This window comes from Scleropages formosus, chromosome 21, assembly GCF_900964775.1.
Source record: "Scleropages formosus chromosome 21, fSclFor1.1, whole genome shotgun sequence".
Classification (NCBI taxonomy): Eukaryota; Metazoa; Chordata; class Actinopteri; order Osteoglossiformes; family Osteoglossidae; genus Scleropages; species Scleropages formosus.
Window position 1 is genome coordinate 12,727,425 of NC_041826.1, and position 23,619 is coordinate 12,751,043.

The window sequence follows — 23,619 nt, forward strand, 5'->3', positions numbered from 1 at the left end:
TAACTACAGGGCAAACTAACCACGCCACCCCTGTTCCCGCCTAAAACACTTAGTGCATCACGTGACGCAGCTCAATTAACAGAATCACGTGTTGGCTAAAGAGTCACGTGCGATTTTTTTTTAAAAGAAATTTAGTGTGTTATACGGAACTGCTTATTTATTGTCTTAAATCACAATAAAATGTTCATGTAAGATTACGTGCATACATGCAGGAAAGGAGTGCAAAAATATGTGTTGAAAACACATGTCAGACACAGTAATTTTACCTTAAGATTTTTTTAAAGATACTAAAATAAAATTACACTAACCATTTCGTGTTCTTATCATTAAAGCAGTACATGTTGTTTGACCACCTCATGTTTGCCATTAAACTCGAGTCTGCTGTGATTATAAAAGTAAAAACCTGATGTTGAACAGCATTTTAACTATTAATAATATTATTAGTATTACACCAGAGGGGGGTGCAATGGTGCAGCAGGTGGCTGGGTCCCGCTCTCTGGTGGGTCTGGTGTTTGAGTCCTGCTTGGGGTGCCTTGTGAAGGGCTGGTGTTCCATCCTGGGTGTGTGTGTCCCCCCCTCAGCCCCGCGCCCTGCACTGCCGGGTTAGGCTCCAGCTCGCCGCGACCCCACTTGGGACAAGTGGCTTCAGACAGTGTGCTTGTGTGTGTGTGTGTGTGTGTGTGTGTGTGCGCGCGCGCGCGCGCGTGCGCATTACAAAGCTGCTTCTGCATGTTGTACTGCTGACCTTCTCCGAAGATGGTGGCCCATTCCAAACCCTTGGTTTCAAATACTTGTACATATCAGTTTGAGCATCCACATCTAACTGTGTTTTGGTTAGCATTTAGGAAAAGCACAGTATTATTATTATTATTATTATTATTATTATTATTATTATTATTATTGTGTATTTGCAAGGTTGTTTTCTTCATTTTGTACATGCTGGCTTGGATGTTAACCCCAGAACAGTCATCAGAAAACAGTAAGAAAAGGATAATATTTTTTTTAGCAAAACATTCTAAACATTCTAAAATACATACCATGACAGATTGCACATTACTCACCAACTTGAGACAAAATACTGCATTTATGGCTCTCTGACATATTGCACTTTGGAAGTAAATTGTTAAATGTAAAATTAATAATGTAATCTTGGAGAATGAATTCACATTTGATGGAGAAATGACAGTAGAAATCCACTAACTGCTGAAAGTAAAAGTGTTAATATAAGCTTTCTTAGCTGGTTTCATTAAATGATGTGCAATAGCCAACATGTGCTGTACCCAAGAGCTTATTACTAATGAAAATAAAATTGTACAGCACTGGCACCTAGTGGTATTGTTGAGGTAAATAATGGTAAATCCAGTTGAGGTGAAGTAGCTCAAACACACAAGTGTCAAACCCACTTGTCTGCAGGTATGCAAGTGTTTTCTCCAAAATTTTTAATTATTTAATTAGTTAATCATGTTTAATAAATTTTATACAAAATATGTGACATATATGCATTCTAAGGATGCACCTGTTTTGCTAGTACAGATTTTATTTTCAATATACTTATGCTGACATTTACGTATCTCAGTAAAGATATCTACTATAACTACAGGTACCCCTATCAAGACAGGACCAGTGGAGTGGCATGACAAGCAGCACATACTGAGGATCCACATGGGACTGAGTTTCGCACCGTGCCCTAAATAGCATTCTGAGTGTGAGAGAGATGTCACACCTCCTTAAGCAACAGTCACACTTGTGCCTTAAAATAAAGGCAGAAGGCTTCATATGAAGAGAGACTCAGATTTAGAACCAGAGCTTAAGAGATGGGAAGGCTGATGCATAACAAAAATGCTGCAAAAACACCTATTTTGACAGTAAATAAGTTTTTGAGACATACATCATAACCAACCTCATGTGTAGTGTCCTGGGGAAAAAGCCACAGTGAAACTACAACAACACAATATCTGTATATTTAGTAGTGATTGTAAGCAATTCATCGATGATATATTCAATTCATATCAATTTATTTTCACAGGGCGCTCTTCTTGCAGAGTGACACAGAGATGAACAAAGGATATATACACTACAATATACATGCAACTGTTGAGACACAGAGAAAGGAGTGACACTTCAGTGTACAAAAAACACAGTAAAAAGTCCCATCTATGTAATGGAGTCCAGATGACCAATGAACTGCATAAGCAATGAATAAAATGAAGAAAAACTTAATTTTAAGAGATGTGATGGCTGATGCATAACAAAAATGCTGCAAAAACCCATTTTGACAGTAAATTACAGTTTTATTGCCAGTTGGACTGGAAACTATGTACTATATATAAAAATACACACACATTTTCAGAACCGCTTGTCCCATACGGGGTCACGGAGCCTACCCGGTAACACAGGGCGCAAGGCCGGAGGGGGAGGGGACACACCCAGGATGGGACGCCAGTCCGTCGCAAGGCACCCCAAGCGGGACTCGAACCCCAGACCCACTGGAGAGCAGGACTGTGGTCCAACCCACTGCGCCACTGCACCCCCAGTATAAAATATATATATAATAAATATATAAAAATAAATGAAAAAAAAAACATGAATACTGGACAACTTCACAGTTTTTGCATGAAACTTCATGAAACTGTTTGTACTGTTGTGTGTGTATCAGACCTTTAACTTACTGTATTTAGTACTTAAAATCCTGCCATTAAGAAAAATGTGTTGAATGTGTTGATTTTTTTTTTAATACAGGCCAGATTGAAAACTTCTTTAAAATATTTTAAAATTCATGGCTTAAAGAAACCAATCCATAGAATCAATAGGCTGATCAAATAATGCAAACCATTTGTGTGTTTGTGCTCATCAACTTAATAATATGTAAAAATGAGTAGCATGGTAGCACAGTGCCTAGGTGGAGCGAGAGAACGTGGGTTCAATCCCCGCTTGGTCTGTGTGGAGTTTGCATGTTCTCCCTGTGTCTGTGTGGGTTTCCTCTGGGTGCTCTGGTTTCCTCATGCAGTCCAAAGACATGCTGTTCAGGTTCCTACATAGTGTGTGAGTGACAGAGAGAGAGAGTGTGTGTGTGTTCCACTGATGAATGGATGAGTGACCCAGTGTATCTAGCAGTGTAAGTCACCTTGGTGAATAAGGTGTGAGGGCAAGTAACACTACATAGTGTCCATTCCTAAGTTGCTTTGGAGAAAAGTGTCTGCTAAGTGAATAAATGCAAATGTAAAAATGAGGCAGTGGGTAGCATAGTAGAGCTGTTGCATTTGGATCCAAGGACAGTGGGTTTGATCCCTGCCTTTAGCTATAGTACCCTTGAGAACAGCACCTACCATGAATTGCTGCAGTTAAAATTACTGAGCTTTATAAATTGGTAAATAATTGTTACTTTAGCATTGCAAGTTGCTTTGGAGAGTCAGCTAAATGAGTAGTTGTAAAAAAAAACATTAGACAACAGTAATGTAAAAGTTCAAGAACTTTGCCCAAAGATTAGACTTTTTTTAACTTCTTTGAATGCCTCAATGCATAACAGTGGGTCATAAAGATGCATCACAACTCTCTTAGAAAGAATGTATGGTGTAAATGTTCATGCACCGTGACTTTATGATCATACCCAGATAAGCCTTTACACAGCTGCTACTCCTGTACTGTACGTAAATGTTTGTGTACTTAAAAAAAAATGTAGGAAGGTGATCAGGAATCATCTGTTCTGAGTTTTGTGCACCTACTCGTGGGATGAACATCAGTAAATAAAGTGGAAAGAAACAAACTAAGTTTACTTAAGAATCACATGACTGCAACTGTGCCTCTTTTTCTCTCAATGTAATGCACAAATTGTATTTCTCCGAGATGTACGTCTCTTTGGAGAAAAGCGTCTTCTAAATGAATAAATGTTGATGGAAATGTAAAACTGTTTTCGCAATAAATTATACCTGTAACAGAATGACACTTTTCATGTGTTACATGAAGCCTTTTTTTCTACTGAAATAATGATGAGAATTAATTGCCAATGCAGTGTAAGCGGCACATGTCTCTGCCTACATGACATGATGTCTGAGTGGGTAACAGTCATTTCCCAGCTCTCAGCTGTGGGTTTGAGTCTGGCCTGATCTTTGGTTGATCGTGGCTTTCCCCCCCAGGTCCTCATGTTTTCTCCAGACATGTTGTTCAGGCTAAAAGGGTAAAATCGTGTGTGCAAATGTCTTGCTCTAAACTACTGTCTGGTGAGGGTGTTGTTCTGCCAGAAGCTTGAGCAGCACAAGCTTTTAGCTGCTGTGACCTTTACTGGATTAAAAGGGATAAAAATGTATTGGAATGACTGACTAAAAGTTAACGTCATATTACCTGATATAGCTGGATGCCCTTTGGTTTAGATTCTGTAAAGTAAAAATCTTTTAGTGATTATCAACAGTCATCTGTATGTGCTAAAGTCTTCCCCACATGCACCTCCCTCAGCATCCAATAACAAAACTTCAAGTTCATTCACAGAATTTACCTTACTGCAGAGAGTCTCCATAGCGTGTTGACGTCTCAACTTTGCTTGAAATGTGAGGCCGCTTTGGGATCTTCACTACATTTTTTCTGGGGATGTAATAAGATACAAGCCTACTGGAATGGAGTTCTTGTAACCATTGTAAAAAACTTTAGTAGGAACGTGGATATATTTCCTTCTATTTGCCTGTTAAATCACAGTCCAAATTCCTTTTCTGAGGATCTTATGGAGCATAGGTAGGCTACTCTTATGTATGTTGCAAGGACATTGGTCTACGCTAGAAGTTCCTGCTGTAAATATGTGGATCACGGAAGTGTTTAATTTTCTTTTGCTTGAAAAATTAACATTTCATCGGCACGACAATTCAAAGGAATTCCATCATGGAGCACCTTCTGGAACTTAGACAGTACTACATGATCTTACCCGTGAAATGCTGTAACCTTTGAACCTTCTCTCCTTGTTTAATATACACGGCTATATTTGCAATTCCTCCATGAGCTGTCTCTATGTTAACCCACTACTGTTCATAAAACTTAAAAAAACAGTTATTGCAGCAAAGTTCAACAAAAGCCATACTTTACAAGATATCGAGGAGAAGAAGGACCAGGTGACACCAGTGTACACCGTACTTGTGTGGGAAGTGCACCTCACAGGTTCATCACAAAACGATATGGCACACCTGGTACAGCAACAAGGAGACTCGGGAAACACAATGACTCGGCAACCTGAACAATGTGGGAACCCAAAGATCTTGGAACATGGTGAGAACAGAGAACTTAACAAACTGACATAAACACAGGGAAAAGTCTACACTGCACAGACAGAAGAAGGCTTAAATGTTATTATATTTATGTCATGGCATCATAGAAAATACCTCGAAGAATAAAACAATACAGTTTAATCACGAATACTTAGCAACGGAGGGAGCGCGGTGGTGCAGTGGGTTGGGCCTTGTCCTGCTATCTGGTGGGTCTGGGGTTCGAGTCCCGCTTGGGGTGCCTTGCGATGGACTGGCGTCCCCTCCTGGGTGTGTCCCCTCTGGCCTTATGCTCTGTGTTGCCGGGTTAGACTCCGCGACCCCGCATGGGACAAGCGGTTCAGAAAGTGTGTGTGTGTGTGTGTACTTAGCAATGCTATAACTGCCATTCTTACTTGAAAATACACATTGCCTTGTGTTCAAGGATAACTTGCAACTGACTGCACTGCACAACTATAGGTGAAAAAACTGCTGCCAGTTTGAAGACTAGGCCAGTAAATTTGGTCACAAATTGAGAAATGTGTGTGTTTCCTATCTCACTCTTGCTGAACTATGGATGATACTGACAATAACGCTGTTGTATGTTTTATGCAAAAATTCAGCTTTGGAGTCTGTGCAGAAGATGAAAAACCAGTTCAATCGTAAATTTTTATTTGTTTCTTGACTGTTAACAGTGAACACAAATCAATAAAAAAATCTGCTGAGACAGTGAGCTCATTATGGATATTCCTTCCAAAACCCATATTGTCCACCTGATAGACCCCTGCATCTTATCCATTGCCCAGTTTTATCCCTTATCATTAATACGCTTGAAACTAATAAAATGTAGTAGTGATATCAACATTATTTTAATTTCTCAACTTGTTATATAGGGTTGGTCTCTGGTCTTTCATTGTTGACTGGAACATAAATTGAATCATATTTCATGTGAAATAAATTTTGTAAGTCTAGAAAAAGTCAATGGAGTTGCATTTTATGACATTTGATGAAACACTTGTAGTGATAGTAACCAAAAACAAAAAAAAAACAATGCAGCATTGCCCACTTAAGATATATAAAATCAAAAGTGATCAGGAACAAATACTAAGAAACCCCCAATGCCATTCTAAAATATACTGTTAGTAAAAAAAGTTAAAATATGGAACCGCATCCCAATAAAAACAAAATATAAACATTCCATTCCCAATCAAAACCTTTTGCCCCTAAATTCAGCAAGCATTTTTTTCACAGTACATGAATTATGAACTTACTCATAAAGCTACATGAGGAAACAGACACACACGTAGCTTTAATTCATGGTGGAAAATATGGTGAACTGTTGTCTTCCATCAGATACAGAAGTTTTCTTTGGCAGCACTGCTGATGTTTATTTTCAAACATTCATGGAGAGGAAAATGAACTGTTGGAAAAAAGTCATTTGTATTATTATTATTCCTTTATTTTCACTTTTCTAAGGTAACCTACGGTGTTAACTCAATAATTTAACGCTTTCATACAGCAGAGTTCTTACTGGAACAATTCAGGGTAGGTGCACAAGAGGAGTGAGATTCAAATCTATCTATCTATCATGACCAAATCATAGTAACATTTGTAATAATGTGACTGTTGGAACAGACTGCAGATTTGACATTGCTGCAGCATGTCCACAGACTAAACAGTTTGTATTAAGACATCGTAAGGCTCAATTACCTCAGAAAAATTCATTGAAACCACTCCTCGTTTGCTTTTATCTATTGCCTGGAAAACCCCTGTGAAGAGAAATAAATAAAGAGTGAACGATGACTGTAGATTGATGTCTCATTTTCTGCTGTTTACAAAATAATTTTTTGAGCAAAGATGTTGATAGGAGCTGTGCTGTGATACTGCCAGCTGGTGGTTGAGAACACTTCATGAAACTATTTAAAGCACATGAATCATATTTGGAAAAAATACATGTATTATTGTGTATATTAAATCAATACAAAAGTAGGTTTTTGAAAACATACCTATATGTTCCATGGCCTCAAACTGTTTGCCAAACATCATTTAAAAGTGATTATTTGCTTGATTAACACTTTCTTGGTTACTTACTAATCATGTTCTCCAAGCGCACCATGAGGGTGAGGTAATCATCAAAGTCAATGTTAAGGTTGGGGTCAGCAAACCTCAAGGACAGTAGCTGCAGGATCTTGTTGTTGACTTGCATGCCTAGATTTGAAGCAGAGAACACAGGATTATTTTGTAGATCCAGATTCACATGACTCTGCAAGATTTACATGCATTTCTTCAAATATGAACATTAATCACTTGCGACAACCCCAACCACGCTTCTACGCTCCTCCACCTGTTCCCACTTGATGGTTCCACACATAAAAGGTCCAAAATAAAAATAACATAAATGTTTTTAGTTCTGTCTCAAATGACCTCCCTATTCCACTGCTGAATCTCTCGCAACATTGAAGAAGGGTTTGAAAATACATCTCTTTTGGATTCAATTCTTCTCAATCTTATACGTGCTCAGTAAATATGTACTATGTTATCTGTTGAAAAGGAACATTTTTATGAAGCCACTCGTGTAATGTATACTAGTTTATGGCATGAGACAAATTGTCTGTATTCAAAAATCACGTGTCTGCATCCAAATCTCCATCTGTTGATGCAATGTAAATTTAAAAATAATTTGCAATGTGGAAAATTTTTGTATATCAGAGGATACAGATATTAGCCCATTCACTCTCTTTTGTCACACGTGCCCTCTTGGTCTCCTTTCTTCTTAAATTTGGATTAAGATACATTAGCATTGTATGTTGTGTTGACATCTAAACCCAAATACAGTAAATATGGCTTTAATAAAGCAATATTTGGACTGAGGGGGGTGTGGTGGTACAGTGGTACAGTGGGTTGACCCAGGTCCTGCTCTCTGGTGGGTCTGGTGTTCGAGTCCTGCTTGGGGTGCCTTGTGATGGATTGGCATCCCATCCTGGATGTGGCTCCGGCTCACCGCAACCCTGCTCAGGACAAGTGGTTTCACACTGTATGTGTGTGTGCATGTGTGCGTGTGTCTCTATTTGGACTGAAATTGTCCAAAATGTATTACTTTAAGGTAAGAGTATATACTGAATATGTCATGAAACAATAGTAGCAAGGCCACAAATCTGGGTAGAAGTGTTACTATAATATTACTTATAATAAGTGTTTAGTCAGACACCTTTGTTCAAGGTGACCTATGCTGCTAGGGGTACTACACAGATACTGCATATTTACAATTATTTTCCCCACACACAACAGGGCAACACTGTAACACACTCTGTCACTGGAGGAAACACACAGGTACGCATACAGGGAGAAGATGCAAATAGCACGCTGACTGAGCGGGACCCGGACCCGCAGCTGTGCGACACCAGCTCACCGGCTGCACCATAATGTCGCAGCTGAAGTATTTATTAAAAAATTTCTTTAACCTTACTTTAGTCTTGCCTTAGGACCCTGGGAGGTGTAGGATTCCATGTGTGTCAACAGGATCCTGGAATTCAGTGAGCGATCTGGCGGATCAGTCTTGATTTACCATCTGTGCAACATAGTTACATCTCACCTGCTGCGCTGAGAGCACTTCGCAGCTCGTATGCAGACATGAGGCCATTTCTGTCCGTGTCAAACGAGAGGAACAGCATCTAATAAAAAAGCATGGTGGGAAAAAATATACCTTAATGCTTGTAAAATTTGTTATAAGCCCCCTGCCCTCTACCCTCCTCCAATCCCCCTTTCTGGGATTAATTTTGGCAGTTTTCTGTTCTGAATTCTTTCCCATTTTCTCTGCAATAACTTCAACACCAAGGCGACTGTCTTAGGTATACTCTCCTGTCCACTGTTTCTCCAGTCTGTTTTTTTTTTTTTTTTTGCAGGCCATGAAACAATAATAAGAAAGAAAACTACACCTAATGAGGAAAACATTGCAATTGAGGCACCTCTCAATTTAAACAACCTGCTTTACGAAAACATATGCGTTGTAAAAGACACATACATTGTCTTTAAAAGGCACAATAAATTACATTTCATGGGTTAAGGTTTAAATATTCTATTTATTTAGAAGATGCTTTTCTCTAAAACAACTGCCAACAAACTCTATGTAGTGTCATCAGCCCACACACCTTATTCACCAAGGTGACTTACACTGCTAGATACACTATTTACACTGGGTCACTCATCCATGCATCAGTGGAACACACTCTCTCTGTCACTCACACAATATGGGGAACCTGAACAGCACGTCTTTGGACTGTGGGAGGAAACCCATGCAGACACAGGGAGAACATGCAAACTCCACACAGACTGAGTAGGGATTGAACCCATGTCCTCTCACACCACCCAGGTGCTGTGAGACAGCAGCACTACCTGCTGTGCCACCATGCCACCAAAATTATTAGTTGTATTTACTTAGTAAAAATGTTTTATTTTTATAAATGTGCTCATGTCTGCAGCATATTCCTTCCAAAGTTCAAGTCTTTAAACATTTCAGTGGTGAAGTGTATCTCTTGCGGGAAAAAATATAGGCATTTATTTATATATAGGCACCTCTAAATGCCTTTCATGCTTACCATCCATTTTTTAAACTTATCCCAGAAGATCTTGAACTCTTGAAAGTCCAGAGTACCACTGTTATCCACCTGAATTTATCGAGTTAAGTTTTTTAAATATGTAAAGTTTACCAAATAGTAGTATGTCATCAGCTACTGTGTTTTTATATTTAAGGGCCCATGTACTATATAGATTTTACCCTACAAACTACATTTTCATACTCATTTCCAATGAAGAGTTAAAGCCATAAGTGCAGGTTTTCAATTACAAATACTATTTCAAAAGAATTTGAAATACATTATTTGAAATACAAGGAAAAAGGATACATCCAGGAGGTTTATAATGCTGTGGCAAGTATCAAGGGTCAGGTTGTCAAACTGGATCTCCTTTCCTAAGAAATAAGAGCAGTATTACATCAGATTTTTTATAAAACTGCAATATCGCTATCACTATGTTATATGTGCCCCTACATATATAGTAATCTTCACTTTGCTAAACTTATAGGGATAAACAATTATGGATAATGTTTGAAGGAAAAAGACTACTTACGTCTTCTCAGCACTTCTGTGAGCACATGTTGTAGCTCCTTGGCACTAATGGCTTGATCCTGTGTAGATTACAGTTTCAGCAGTCAGCAGATCATTTACCTTTTTTAAGCTATAAATAGACAACTAAGAAAAACTTAAACCACTTTTATTAATAAAAGCATAAGTAGCACAAATTGTCATGATACATTTCCTCTTCATAGTGCCAACTGTCACTACAGGTTTCCTTCATTTGCTGAGCATAATTCATTTCCACAAACTGAACTCTTGTGAAAAGAAGTCTTTATTAATATTAATTAAAAAGGGGAAAAATGAGTAATGCCTTTCCTGAGGAAAAAAAAGCTTCACTCCACAGTGAGCACGACTAGGGACTTGCACTGTGGTTAACACTGTTGCCTTGGGACCAAAAGATCCCAGGTTCAAATCCTCTTACCAGCTCTTGTACCCTTGTGCAAGCTGCTTACCCTGAATTTTTCCAGTGAAATTGTGCAGCTCTGTACATGGGTAAGTAATTGTAAACTGGTCTGAAAAAATTCATCAACTGTGATTATTTTGACTGTAACACACACCTGTCAAAGGAAGCAAAAGGTTATAGGTGATGTAGTTTGTGGGGAGCACCTGTTCTCTCTCTGTCTCTCCTAACTTGTAAACTCCTTCACACCAACCATACAAAATGCCTGCCTTACCATTCAGACATGGAAAAAATTGAATTTAATACTACACTAAATTAGATGTGATCTGGATACCTTAAAATCCTGGATTATAACCCATATGTTCAGCATTATTTCTATAAAACTTCTCCTTTTTATATATCTACTTCTTAACATTATTATTATTATTATTATTGCTGCATCGTTACTCTGAATGTGACAAACAGGCACAAACAAATGGGTCCAGTCTCTCTACAAAGAAAATGGCAACAAAGCTTAATTCTCATGGAACAAATCAACTCAAATCCTGCAATAATGAAACATGAGGGATTCTTCATCTTTTCTATCATCTAACATGTGCAGGAGAAGCCACACATTCTGGGGGAAGGAACATTCCTCTGACACAATGGCATCATAGGACATATTTTGGAACATATTTTCAGTTTAAGTGTGTGTTCTCCTGAGGTGTGTCTTGGCAGTAAAAGTTGACAGCTTGTTCATAATATGAAGGAAACCTGTATTCATATTTCCACATACATGTGTGTATACACATGCAGCTATGATCTTTAACAGTGTTAACTAGTAAGAAATCGGCAAAAGTTCTGTTTGTTGTGAGTAGTCACCACATAAGATATTATTGGGCATAAACAACATATTACAACATTATATATCAACCCTAGAAAATGCAAAGAATTTGTTGTTTCCTCTACTGACTTACTGAGCCTGCAATCTGCTTGAAGAGTGCCCTCAAGCCTCTTTCCTCTTGGCTCTCCTCTTCTGGTTTGCTTGGCATGGGTGGCTTCAGCAATAAAAAAAATACACAGGTGAAAATGTCTGAAGGCTCACATTTCCCGGCCTCTTGGTTAATTATGTTTGTAAAGAAAATGTGTTCTTGCTTACATCTGGCAGGTCAGCTTTGATTGTATTACCCATTTCTCTGTTGGGCGAAATGTAGTAGAGATTTTTTAGTTGGTGAACTTTTATAAGACAAGATATTTAAATGCTTGAAATATGCTTGGAAAGTGTGAAATATTTGATGAGATTTTTAAGATTCACAAAAAATCTCATACGCAACACATTTGTGCACTCGTTTTTTTCCATCCCTTTCCCTCTTTCCTTCATCATTTATCTTTGCTGTTTGTGTTTTGTTGTTTTATCCTCTTCTTCTACATCAAAATTAAACAGAAACTGCTTAGCAGTGCCTGGGGGTTGGGTTCAAATGTGGGTTCAAAAGGTATTCAGTCTGTGTTGAATATGCATGCTTTCTCTATGTTCTCTTGGATTTCCTCCCACAGTTCAACTATGTGCTTCAGGTGCATCTGTAACCCTATTTTTCTCTTAATCCCTGTCTGTTTGTATGTCAGATGATGTGCCATGGAGCCTTTGCTGTACAATGGAAAATTTTACTATTTTCTAAAAACTGAATTAACTCAGCTGTCAAGGAACTACCTTCAAATCTTATACGCTTTGTCTAAGCATTACAGGTTTTAAAATTGCTATTGTTTATAAGTGGAAAGAGAGAAACATACACACTGTCCACTTTTGTCTCTGTGAAGATTCTGAGCATGAAGTCAGCCTCACGGTGGGGTTGGAAAATAGTTGGAACAAGGAGGTAATTCCCTGGGGGAAGCTGGAAGCGCTGGGAAATTTCTCGCACATTGATGTAAGTCTTGCTTCGGGCTTTGGAGGCATTGTAACGGAAAAAATCTTTGTCAAGGTGATCTTCGCCACGAGGAGTCTGTTAGGAGAAAGGATTTATCAGCAGAGCTGAGAAACAGCACCATAAAAAGACTAGAAAGTGTTTTAAGAACTTCTGCTATCTCACACAAGTATTATTTTACATTTTCTTAATATTTATAAACTTCCCTTGCTTAACAGGCTTTGTTCACTGAACACATGGTGTTAGGGAAAAAATTAATTTGCCGTTATAAGTTCTTGTACTATTCTTAGTTTTTTAACAGAACAAGAACTGGGTTACAAAAACATAAAGACAGAGGCAGTGTACCAAGAAAATGCACATACAAAGGCTTTCAGTCTGTGTTGAACATGTGTGTTATGCCAAATGTGGCCAATTCTAGCCCTGAAGGCAGATAATACAAGTCAAAGGGTCAAAATATTTAGCACCGAGAAGATCTAAAAAGGTGACTCTGGAAGTACAAAATTAACACCACTTAGCCAACATTTACTCATTTAGCTGATGCTTTTCTCCAAGCAACTTAACAGTATTACATCAACATACCCAACAGCTGGGTAGTTTCTACTGGAAAGATTTCAGAGTAAGTACCTTGAACAAGGGTAGAAAATGCACTGGAGAGCAGCTGATGGCATACTGATGAGAACTGCTGGCTTTGGGTTTGAAGGTGGCTGCTTCAAATTTCATCTAATGCTTGTAGTACCCTTGAACAAGGTATTTACCCTAAAGTCACCCAGCTGTTTAAATAGTTGCTAGTTCCTTTGGAGAAAAGTACAAGCAGAATGGGGGAATGTAATACATCCAGAGGGAGGACTCAAACCTGTAGCCTTTAGACCCAATGGCAACATTTCTTACCACTACACTTTTACCCTCTACTAGAACTTCCCTAGTAGAAGAAAGTTTGATGCTTGAGTGAATCACATATTTGCGAAAGGTACTCCTGTTGTGCATCATAAGGGGGATTTTTTTAACAATGTTTTGAACCATGAAATTAATGTTGCTCCGATAAATGTTGCTTTAATCCTGTCAAATTCTTTGTCACATGAAAATATGCCTACAATGCAAGTTTTCTGGAGCAGCCTCCCGCATATAACACACAGCTAAAATGTTCCCAAAGATATGATCCTACAAAGATTTACTGGATTAAGGTAAATTCTGTGAACCAACTCAAAGTAAACAGAATATTCCTATAAATTTAAATGGCAGTACTTCTGTAGTTTGAGTTAATGAAAGAAAAGTAAATTTGAGCAGCCTCGTCTGAATTAAATGTTAAATAATCCATTGACATGACATTTCTTGTCGTGTAATAACTTTTTTCAAGGAACAGTCATGTTCCTCACTGAGAAGATGCTTGATTTCAGTCATGTGGTACTTAAAGTGAAGTGCAGGAATGCTGCTTGCTGGTTCTGGTGCTTCGGACCATCATGGTGTCACAAAAGGTCACAAATTTTGAGTTTTCTTATAAGGGGCTTCTGTAAATGTAGGAGCACCAAAATAACGTTTGAATAATAAGCTTTGCTGCACTGCTTGCTTCATGCTTACCACAACTTCACCTCACGTCTAGTCACCACCTAAATCTGACACACCCCAGTATGTCATACAAGTTTATGCCGAGGCAACAATACCTCATAGATTGCAAAGCCAATGGTCTCCAGGTCTAGACCTTCTTTGCGCAGCTTCCGTCTGTTCTTCTGCATTAGTGCGACGATCATGCTGCATTGATCTTCATTGTCACTCTCATCAGGGTCCCGCAAAGTCAACTTGTACTGCGGATTCGTCCAAAATGTATCTACAGAACAAATTTGATGATTTTTTACAGATTAAAACTAATATTCTTTGCATCAGCACATAACAGTCCTGAGTTTCCATTCACTCAGTCCTTCCAGCTACTGGTGTAATTTTCTGTATGTAATAATCTTTTGCTGCAATTTACAAACCAGGCCTATTCAACAGCCAGTGAAGTCAGTTATATTTAAGGTGATGCTTTCCTTCAGAGCAACTTCAAATTATTTTTCCGTATATACAGCTGGGTAATTCCTAATGAAGCAATTCAGGGTAAGTTCTATGATCCAGGGTACTGTAGGAGGAAGAATTCAAACCTCAGCGCTTTGAGTTCAGAAGTGGCAGTTCAGACCACTAGACCAGCTGCTGCTCAACAGATGTAAATCAAATTTGCAATTCTGTTTCAACCTATGGGGGGTGCGGTGGCGCTGTGTGCTGGATCTGGGGTTCAAGTCCTGCTTAGGGTGCCTTGCGGCAGACTGGCATCCCGTCTTGGGTGTGCCCCGTCCCCCTTCAGCCTTGCACTCTGTGTTGCCGGATCAGGCTCCAGTTCGCCGTGATCCAGCTCGGGACAAGTGGTTTTAGCCAGTGTGTGTGTTTCAAAGTGAATGTACATTTATTCACTTAGCAGATGTTTTTCTCCAAAGTGAGGTAAATCTCAGAAATCAGATACAACAGTACATCACACCAACAGACAGAAACATCCAGATGGAGATATGTGATTCTTGGGTACTCAATCTGTTTCATACCACATTATAAATCAGTATACATTACAGTATACAAGCAGCTGCATATTATTTTATATACAGTGTATACTGTACACACAATGTCTACAACCACTTGTCCTGAGCGGGGTCATGGCAAACCGGAGCCTAACCTGGCAGCATAGGGTGCAAGGCTGGAGAGGAAAGGGACAGACTCTGGACGGGACGCCAGCCTGCCGCAAGGCACCTCAAGCAGGAGTCGAACCACAGACCCGCAGCACACCAGGCTCCAGCCAAACCTGCTGTGCCGCCACACCCCCCGTATACTCTATATAACAATAGAATTTTCTTTGTACAGCAAAAAAGGGAAATTTTATATCCTTCACACACACTTCTGTACGATTTTCATAGAAATTCTTTCCTTGTTCATTTTCCCTCACCAATGTAGTTACGGCAACCTCCAGCTGTTGAGCCACGGATCCAGTTCCCCTCAAATACGGTCACCTCCCACTTTCGCTCATTGTTTTCTGACAGGGAATCTGGTGTAAGGTTGCAGATTTCAATCCTGTCATAATTTGCCTTGAAGTCTTCAAGCTCCATCCTACAGTTCACATAGACATCACCATTAAGAGTGAGAGACATTAGGTTTCAGAACATCTGTTTAGCTAACGCTTTCCCCAGAGCAACTTACAATGTTAAGGCTACTTACATTTAGTTACCCATTTATAGAGCTGGGAAATTTTTACTGGAGCAATTTTAGACTAAGTGCCTTGCTCCAGGGTACTAGAGCATGAACAGTATGAACCCTACACTCTCCACTGAGTATTACATTGTCTTCATTTTTATAATAAAAGTTTAACATTCAGTAAATTTAGTAAAATAATGTTTCCAGGCCTAATGTTATTCTTTATTTAAATGCAAGAGGGACATAGGGTCAATGAAAATTTTACACAAGAACAATGGAAACTTTACCAGAATTCACCATCTTCCATGGAATTTTGAAGAATGCGCTTCTTCTCTGCCTTGTCAATAATATTCCACTCTCTAGAACTGTCAAAGGATAAAGTGAATAAGTTGTTAATCAGAGAAAATTTCTAGTCAACACTGACTAATTTAAAGTTGTTAGTAGCGCCTACTTGTCACTCCATGGTCCATTCCATTCCACTTCTCCCCAGGGGTTCCTGATGCGGATAAGTTGGATCATTCTCCCCATATAATTAACCTAAAGGAAAACATCAGACTAAGGCCTGGTTGATGTTGGAAGGTCACAGACCTTTTTCTAACAGATCATATATTGCAAATGTTTTTTTAATGTAAAACTCAATGTGCATTTTTTATACTGCAAGCAAAATATGTGGAATTACATCATTTGTTAAAATAAATACTAAAAAATATAACTCCTTTCATACAGTAGTCACCAACTTTGGATGTCATACATTAATTTAATGCATTAATAATAAATGCATTTTATGGTGAATTTAAATTCAAATATAAAATTTAAAGCTATGATAACATTAAATTTAAACTTACAACGACATGGGAGGAAAATGAACTCCAAATTCATAGGCATTTGTATGCATATATGTGGGGCACAGAGAAGAGTTGCACTAGTGGTTATAAACTCTCTTTTTAGTCATGGCATTGTTAAGGTGTCTCTAAAAAATCAATAAAGTCCAATTAAATTTATTTTCATGGAACGTTCTCAGCAGAGCAACACAGCGCTGCGCAATAGTGCACTGAATGACAACTGGAAACAGTATGGTTGTGAACGGGCACGTCTTCAAATATTATAGAATTATAATAAATAAATTCTGAAATGAATTCTGAATGCTGTGTACCAGACCTCTTCAACAGCTGTGATGGAATAGGCGTGTCCCTTAACCAAGCCAGTAGATGTCATGGCCTCTGACTCTGCAGAACTTGTGATCTGAGGAGTAAAAAAACCAGTGAGTTACTGAATAATCTTGAAAATAATCACAAGGAAGAAACACTGAGAAAACACTTCACGTACAAGTTTTCAACTGCTAATTTCCAGTCATGTGAGCACACTTTATATGTAGGTGAATCACTAGGCGAACCCCGAGTAGCTGGGAGGCTGACTGCAGCTTGTACGTGGTTCAAGAACAGTTAAACAGTTGATGGTTTAGCTGTCAATACCGCCTAAAAAATTTACTCAGCTCCTATTCCATTCTCACTGTGAAAAACTTACTGAAGAATCTAAAATGTTTTTGTTATATTTATTTTTACATTTTAAACAAAGCAAGCATTTGCTTGATGAAGTGTAACATATTTTCATGGGTTGCTTGTTCTGTCTTTGAAGGATGAATGCTTAAAGAGGCCACCATGACCTGCCAAATTCTGGGAAGAAGTTTGACAACTGCTTTAATATATACTTTATCAGGAGGACCGACAGTAAATAACTTGTATACTCGCTGCCTGTTTGATTAGATGACTTTCAAATAAGATGCATACATCAATTGAGCACCCAAGCATTGATCTCCTTTCCAGGGCCTTCTGCAGAATCTGGAAGAGATTCTCTGGGGGGTTCTTAGTTTCATATACTTCCCCCAAGCCACCTGTGAAATCCACCATGGCTTCCAGGGTGCTGCCACCCTTTAGGGACTCATAGCTTCCATTCAGCCTGTTCGAAAGAAACCAGCATGAGCCTGTATTATTCTCTTAATTTCTCCTATACTACTGCAACAACACTGAGCAAGATAAATTTATACATGCACTGTTATGCACTTTTTAAGGATCATGACTTGGTATAAGTTTTCAGGGTTCTTAGTACAGGGATGGTTATCAAAAAAGATTATTATTAGATTAGATTATCATCTGCAATGAGTACATCTGTCACCCCTATATTATAAATGTTAAACATACATTCAGCAAATTTGAGTTAACCGTTTCAATGCATAGCAAACAATTCATCTAGTTATTTTTTACCTTAGCTTTCACTTGATAACACATTTTTACACTGATAACACAGTTGACAATACAGTATGTATTTGGAAGCAATTAGAAGGTAAAGTACCTTGCTTAAGAATAAGAGCCATGTAACCCTAACTTTCTTTGAAGATTAGCATGCAATCTGCTGATTATAAACCCAGTTCTTTACTCAGTATGATATCTGCTGTCTAGTATTACAATCCTGAAATTACTTTTCAGTAGGTTTTGGTTTAGTGTCTCATTTCTATTTTTCAACGTCCACTAAAGAAACCTTACTTGGCATATGCTTTCTCAAGCAAAGCACTCCAGAACTCATTGTTTTCAGCTGAATGAACAAAAACCAGGCGATTCCGGACTGTGGGCAGTCTGTCGTCAATGACCACATCAACCCACTGACTATGCTGCCAGAACTGTGAAGAAAAAAGGTATGTAATAATATCGGAACCTTTACACACTATTTGCATTCAATGATTTACATTAAACTTTTCTCTGAAGCGGCTTGCAAGGATTTAACCAACAAAAGATGTATTTACTCATTTAACTGACACTTTTCTTCAAAGCCATTTAAACTGTTGAGTTACCTACAACCATTTATACAGCAAGGAAACTTTATTGGAGCAAATTATAGTAAGCACATGGCTCAAAAGCACTACAGCTAGGGGTAGGATTCAGACTTGTGACCTTAGAGCTCAAAGGCAGTAGTGCTAACCACTAGCAGGAAAAATATTCCTTGCAGTGATTTTTCATTGGCAGAACACAAAGGAAATATGACTATGCTTGTCTATGAAATTCAATCACCTACAAATTATTCCCTAGTGTGATGTAGAACACAATATACCAAAAAAATGTATAAAACTGACAGATGTCTCACCTGGAAGTGAAAGATACCAGCATAGCCTTGATCAAAGCTCTGGTCTTCAGGAACCACTCTGGAAAGGACTTCCTTCTGGATGGTCAGAGAAGCAATAGCAGCCAGCAACCAGCAGTCCCCTGGAACAAAACAGCAAACATGGCTTGGTTTTAATAGCAGTAGACCTCACTGATTCTGGCTCAAACAGTATCTTGCTGACACCATAGATGGTTAAAATTTTATCTGTTCAGGAAGGCACAGATTATTCCTGCACTGGGTTCTGCTTTTGCAAGCAAGATCAATTACACGAAGGGGAAGCACTCTTCAAACTTTCACAAGACACAGTTTGAGTAAGGTGACATGGCTAGTAATTCAGCATCAGCAAACATCAAAGCAGTGCCAAGCTTACTGGCAAAATTTATGATGTTGTGCCATAGGAGGGATTAAATTTGTTTCTCAGTTTGCTGAAAGTAGTTTTTAGGCCAACTGTCACTTGCAGTATGTAGGAGGTTGCCATAACAGCAGTTATTACATTTACATGAAGTCAGAACTTCCTAAAGTATCAGCATGTTTGGTATTAATCTACTATAAGTGCAAAAGTTAAATCTGAACACATTTTAAGCAATGAAAAGGCTGCATTACAGTTAGATGTATGTTTCAGGATATTTTTTTCTTTTCTAGTAGCATTCCATGTTGAAATGAAATACTGACAAAATACCCCACCTTGTGTGGAAACGTGCAAAAAAATTCCAACCCGTTGCAGAACATTTAGGTTTCATATGAACTGTGAGCTGACTTAAAATAAATTATATGGAACTATGAAACTGAAGTGAAAACAAGTCAATAGACAACAAAAACTGACACTGACATGAATTCTACTAGAAAATCAGACAAAATTGATAACCACATAAAATTTTTACCCTCAGCTCTGTTTCAGTTGTTTCAGCTCTCACAGCGATATTTCAACACCTAAAAACAGCAACTGTCACTTCTCATAAGGCTGAATAATGAGAGCAAGGATTTTTTACAGATCAGTCCTAACATTTAGCTGAACCAATGATCAATCAGCCTCTAAAATAAAACAGGATGTCAAGTCTTCAAGAGAAGGGAGTGTAGCTCAAATAATATGTGAAAAAATATCTCCCGTTTTTTTGCTGCAGTGGAATTGTGGAAAACACCATCAAGGGTGATCTAAATAAATGATAAATGTTTTCCTTTCCCACACATGGGTTAGAACAATATATGTCGACTTATGGCAAGATTTCAGAAGAGGTTGTTTAGGTTACTGTTGGGTTATTCAATGAGTTACTTTCATGTCCTGAACTGGAACATGTTCTAGTAGAAACTCTGTTTTAATAGGTTCTGATAGATGTACATTGGATATAGCTGCATGGTTGCAGAATGGGTCATGCTGGCTTCTCAAAGCTCCTGAGCTGGTCGTTTTGGGAAAAGGTTTGAGTCTGATTTGAGTCTCAGGGGTGCTACTGCAGAGTTTGCACGTTCCCCCAATATTTGAAGCCGAAAGACATACACATGGAGGCTGTGATAAACCGCTTTTGTTCCGCTCACATCAGTGATCACTATAAGTGTATTCTGACACAATGATGCTAATGCTGTATTAGATATACATAGATAGAGGCAGTTATTTCCACAGTTTAAATACTATTGGCTGAATAGGTGGAGCTGAAGTTTGCTTTAAGAACGAACTTCACATTACCTGTAGAAATATAGATAGTTCCACATAGTTTTACTAATAGATGTTAAATTCAAATCTAGCAAAATTATATTAGCAATTTATAGACCTTCTGAGTCATATTCTTTATTCCTTGCTGCATTTAGCAATTTTCAAACCAATTTAACTATCACAAATGGTAAAGGTGTCTTGGCCACTAATTTCAATATTCTCATAGGCCTGGAGTCAGCCACTCTCAGCAAATGTGTTTTAATGACTGCTAAAGGCAGTACGATTTTCCCAAATTACGAAATATCTAGCACACTTTCATAGTTATATGATGTTGTTATTACAGTGGTAAAAACTCTCGATAATTTCCTTATAAACTTAAAGTGTTACTCACCTAGCTGGCCTTGGCAGATGTCAGTTCTGTCAGCTCCATCTAGAATGAACTTAGGATCTGTACAAATTTCCTACCATCAGAAACATGAAAAGCACAAAAAGAACATAAAACTTTTCACATTAGTATTAAATACATGCTCTACTTTCTAGCTCTAGCTCTAGCTCTCAAGATCTGATAAATTATGAAAACAAGTGTATTTAACTGGCACAATAAGTTAGATGGTAATATTTAGTTTTGAGTCAATGTATAACAAAGTATGATAGCCCTGCAATGGGCTAGCCCACCGTCCACAGCACACCCTGCTTCTGTGATAGGCTCCGAACCACCATAGTCCTTCTTTATGACAAGTGGTAATTGGTAATGAATGAACACCCTGAAAATACCATATCCTGTAACACTTTCTTAGCACTAAAGGTCTACACTGAATGGAGAGGACTCATGACTTCTAAATTACAAATAATCATTATCTTTTCCCTATTCTGTGATGGACAGGAGTCTCAGGCGCACACACACACACACACACACACACACACACACACAAACACACTGAAGCCACTTGTCCCAAGTGGGGTCATGGCAAGCCGGAGCCTACACAGGACGCAAGGCTGGAGGGGGAGGGGACACACCCAGCACGGGATGCCAGTCAGTCACAAGGAACCCCAAGCAGGACTCAAACCCCAGACCCACCGGAGAGCAGGGCCTAGCCAAACCTGCCGCACCACCACGCCCCCTGAGTCTCATGCATGTTTTATTTATGCACTGTTCATTCAGTAAAGCTTTGTTAGTGAGGGTGCATAACCCACTGTGGAAAACAGGTTTGTGATAAGGAGATGGGAGTGGCAGATACTTCAGAGGGTGTGTTAAAATTCTTTGTGATTTACTCAGGCTGTTGTGGGCTTAGTAAAGGAATGCTGAAAGTAGATTTAACTCCCACAGAATGTTGAGACTTTGAAAGAATTTCATCAAGAAATCATGAAGGCTTGAAATGCTATAGCATTAACAATGCAGTTCACTTTCATATCATTTTAAAATCACAAAATGTCATAGCTGGTGTTCCATAATTGATATTTAAATACATATATTGAGATAGATAGAGGGATTAAAAGATCCTTTACCATATTTTGAAACTAACAGAGACTAAATGCTATTTAAAAGGCTGTTGTTAATTGTTCTGGTTTGAAAAACATTTTTATGGAATCTTGTATAAATATACAGTATATGAACATATTACAGATTGAAAATTCTAGAATATTAATTAAAGCTGAAATAGCATGCATATAATTATATTATCAATCATCACATTTTTTTTTTTGCTTTAAAAATCATTAAAATCACTGTGTTTGATGTTGAAAATCCCGAAATTCTTTACATTCACTTTTTACACTTACATTTTAGCTAACATCTTGGTAATATTTTTTTGCCTAAAAAAGGGTATGTTCTAGGAGTAACATATATAAGCACCTTATGTAGTGTACCACATTACACCATGCAACTGAATTTAACCTAACATAATTTCCATGTTGGGGGGGCTCGGTGGCGTAGTGTGTTTGGCCTGGTCCTACTCTCCGGTGGGTCTGGGGTGCGAGTCCTGCTTGGGGTGCCTTGTGATGGACTGGCGTCCCGTCCTGGGTGTTGTGCCCTGTGTTGCCGGGTTAGGCTTCTGTTCGCCACGACCCAACTTGGGACAAACGGTTTCAGACAGTGTGTGTGTGTGTGTGTGTGTGTGTGTAATTTCCACGTAACACAAACGAAAGAAAAAAAGAAAACAGTATTTTAACAGGTTTATTCAGCCTCCTTTCAGGACAGCTTACAACAGCACTCAGTAGTTTAGCAGTAATGTTCGGTTGGGGTTTCTTCCTGCACCCTTTTGAAATTACGGCTGTTCGAAATCACGGCTGTATGTATCTTCAGGTTTCACTCTAACTAATTATACTCATACAGTTTACAAGAAATGTAAGACGGCGACCATAATGTCAGCAATACTCGATTAGCCGTCGCTGCATGTTGTACATACCCGCGGTCGCTTCCATTCAAAATTGATGGGCACACTTTCACTGTAGAAAAGGGATGAGTCACACGCAGGGAAGTCAGGATCTTCAAATAGTTTCTTCTTTTGCAGACATTCCTGCCTCAGCTGCTCAAACGTCTTCCCGTCAGACTGGCTGCTGACTGCTGTTGAGGACACAGGACTACGATATGATGGAGTGAATTGGTAAGGCATCTCTGGACTCGGCTAAAAATGAATCCACAAGCACTGCACACGCAGCTTTTGTGTGAATGGTGAAATGCACTGCTTGTGTTTCCTACGTGTTGCTTTTGCCAGTTAAGTAGGAGTACTGGTTTGGTACGAAGAACCACACCCACGTCTAGTAGAACAGGTTCAGCCTAGTGAGTAAAATGTCCCATCTAGCTGAACTACTTCTATACCATTGGTTGCAGGTTGGAATTTGTTTGAACTCTTTAAGCAGGTAGGTTGGAATTTTGAAAGACTTTTTTTTATATGCTTCTCTATAAGCTGCTGTAGAGTGATAGCTATGCAGTTTACGAAACCTTGGCCTTCTAGAATTTCTAAAG

General features: G+C 38.7%; 1 protein-coding gene across 1 annotated transcript; it reads right to left on the reverse strand.

The window, feature by feature from the left end:
* Positions 1-5,884: 5,884 nt before the first annotated feature.
* On the reverse strand, positions 5,885-23,361 carry capn9 (calpain 9). The gene is made up of 20 exons (XM_018726366.1): positions 23,060-23,361; positions 21,046-21,115; positions 18,992-19,110; positions 18,397-18,530; positions 17,644-17,812; positions 17,015-17,098; positions 16,308-16,393; positions 16,144-16,221; positions 15,612-15,772; positions 14,311-14,474; positions 12,522-12,730; positions 11,893-11,929; positions 11,711-11,791; positions 10,347-10,404; positions 10,124-10,188; positions 9,818-9,886; positions 8,815-8,893; positions 7,314-7,430; positions 6,933-6,991; positions 5,885-6,642 (listed from the first exon to the last, which is right to left on the reverse strand). The coding sequence occupies exons 1-20, from the start codon at positions 23,264-23,266 to the stop codon at positions 6,616-6,618; spliced, it is 2,073 nt and encodes a 690-aa protein (XP_018581882.1). The 5' UTR covers positions 23,267-23,361; the 3' UTR covers positions 5,885-6,615.
* Positions 23,362-23,619: the final 258 nt, after the last annotated feature.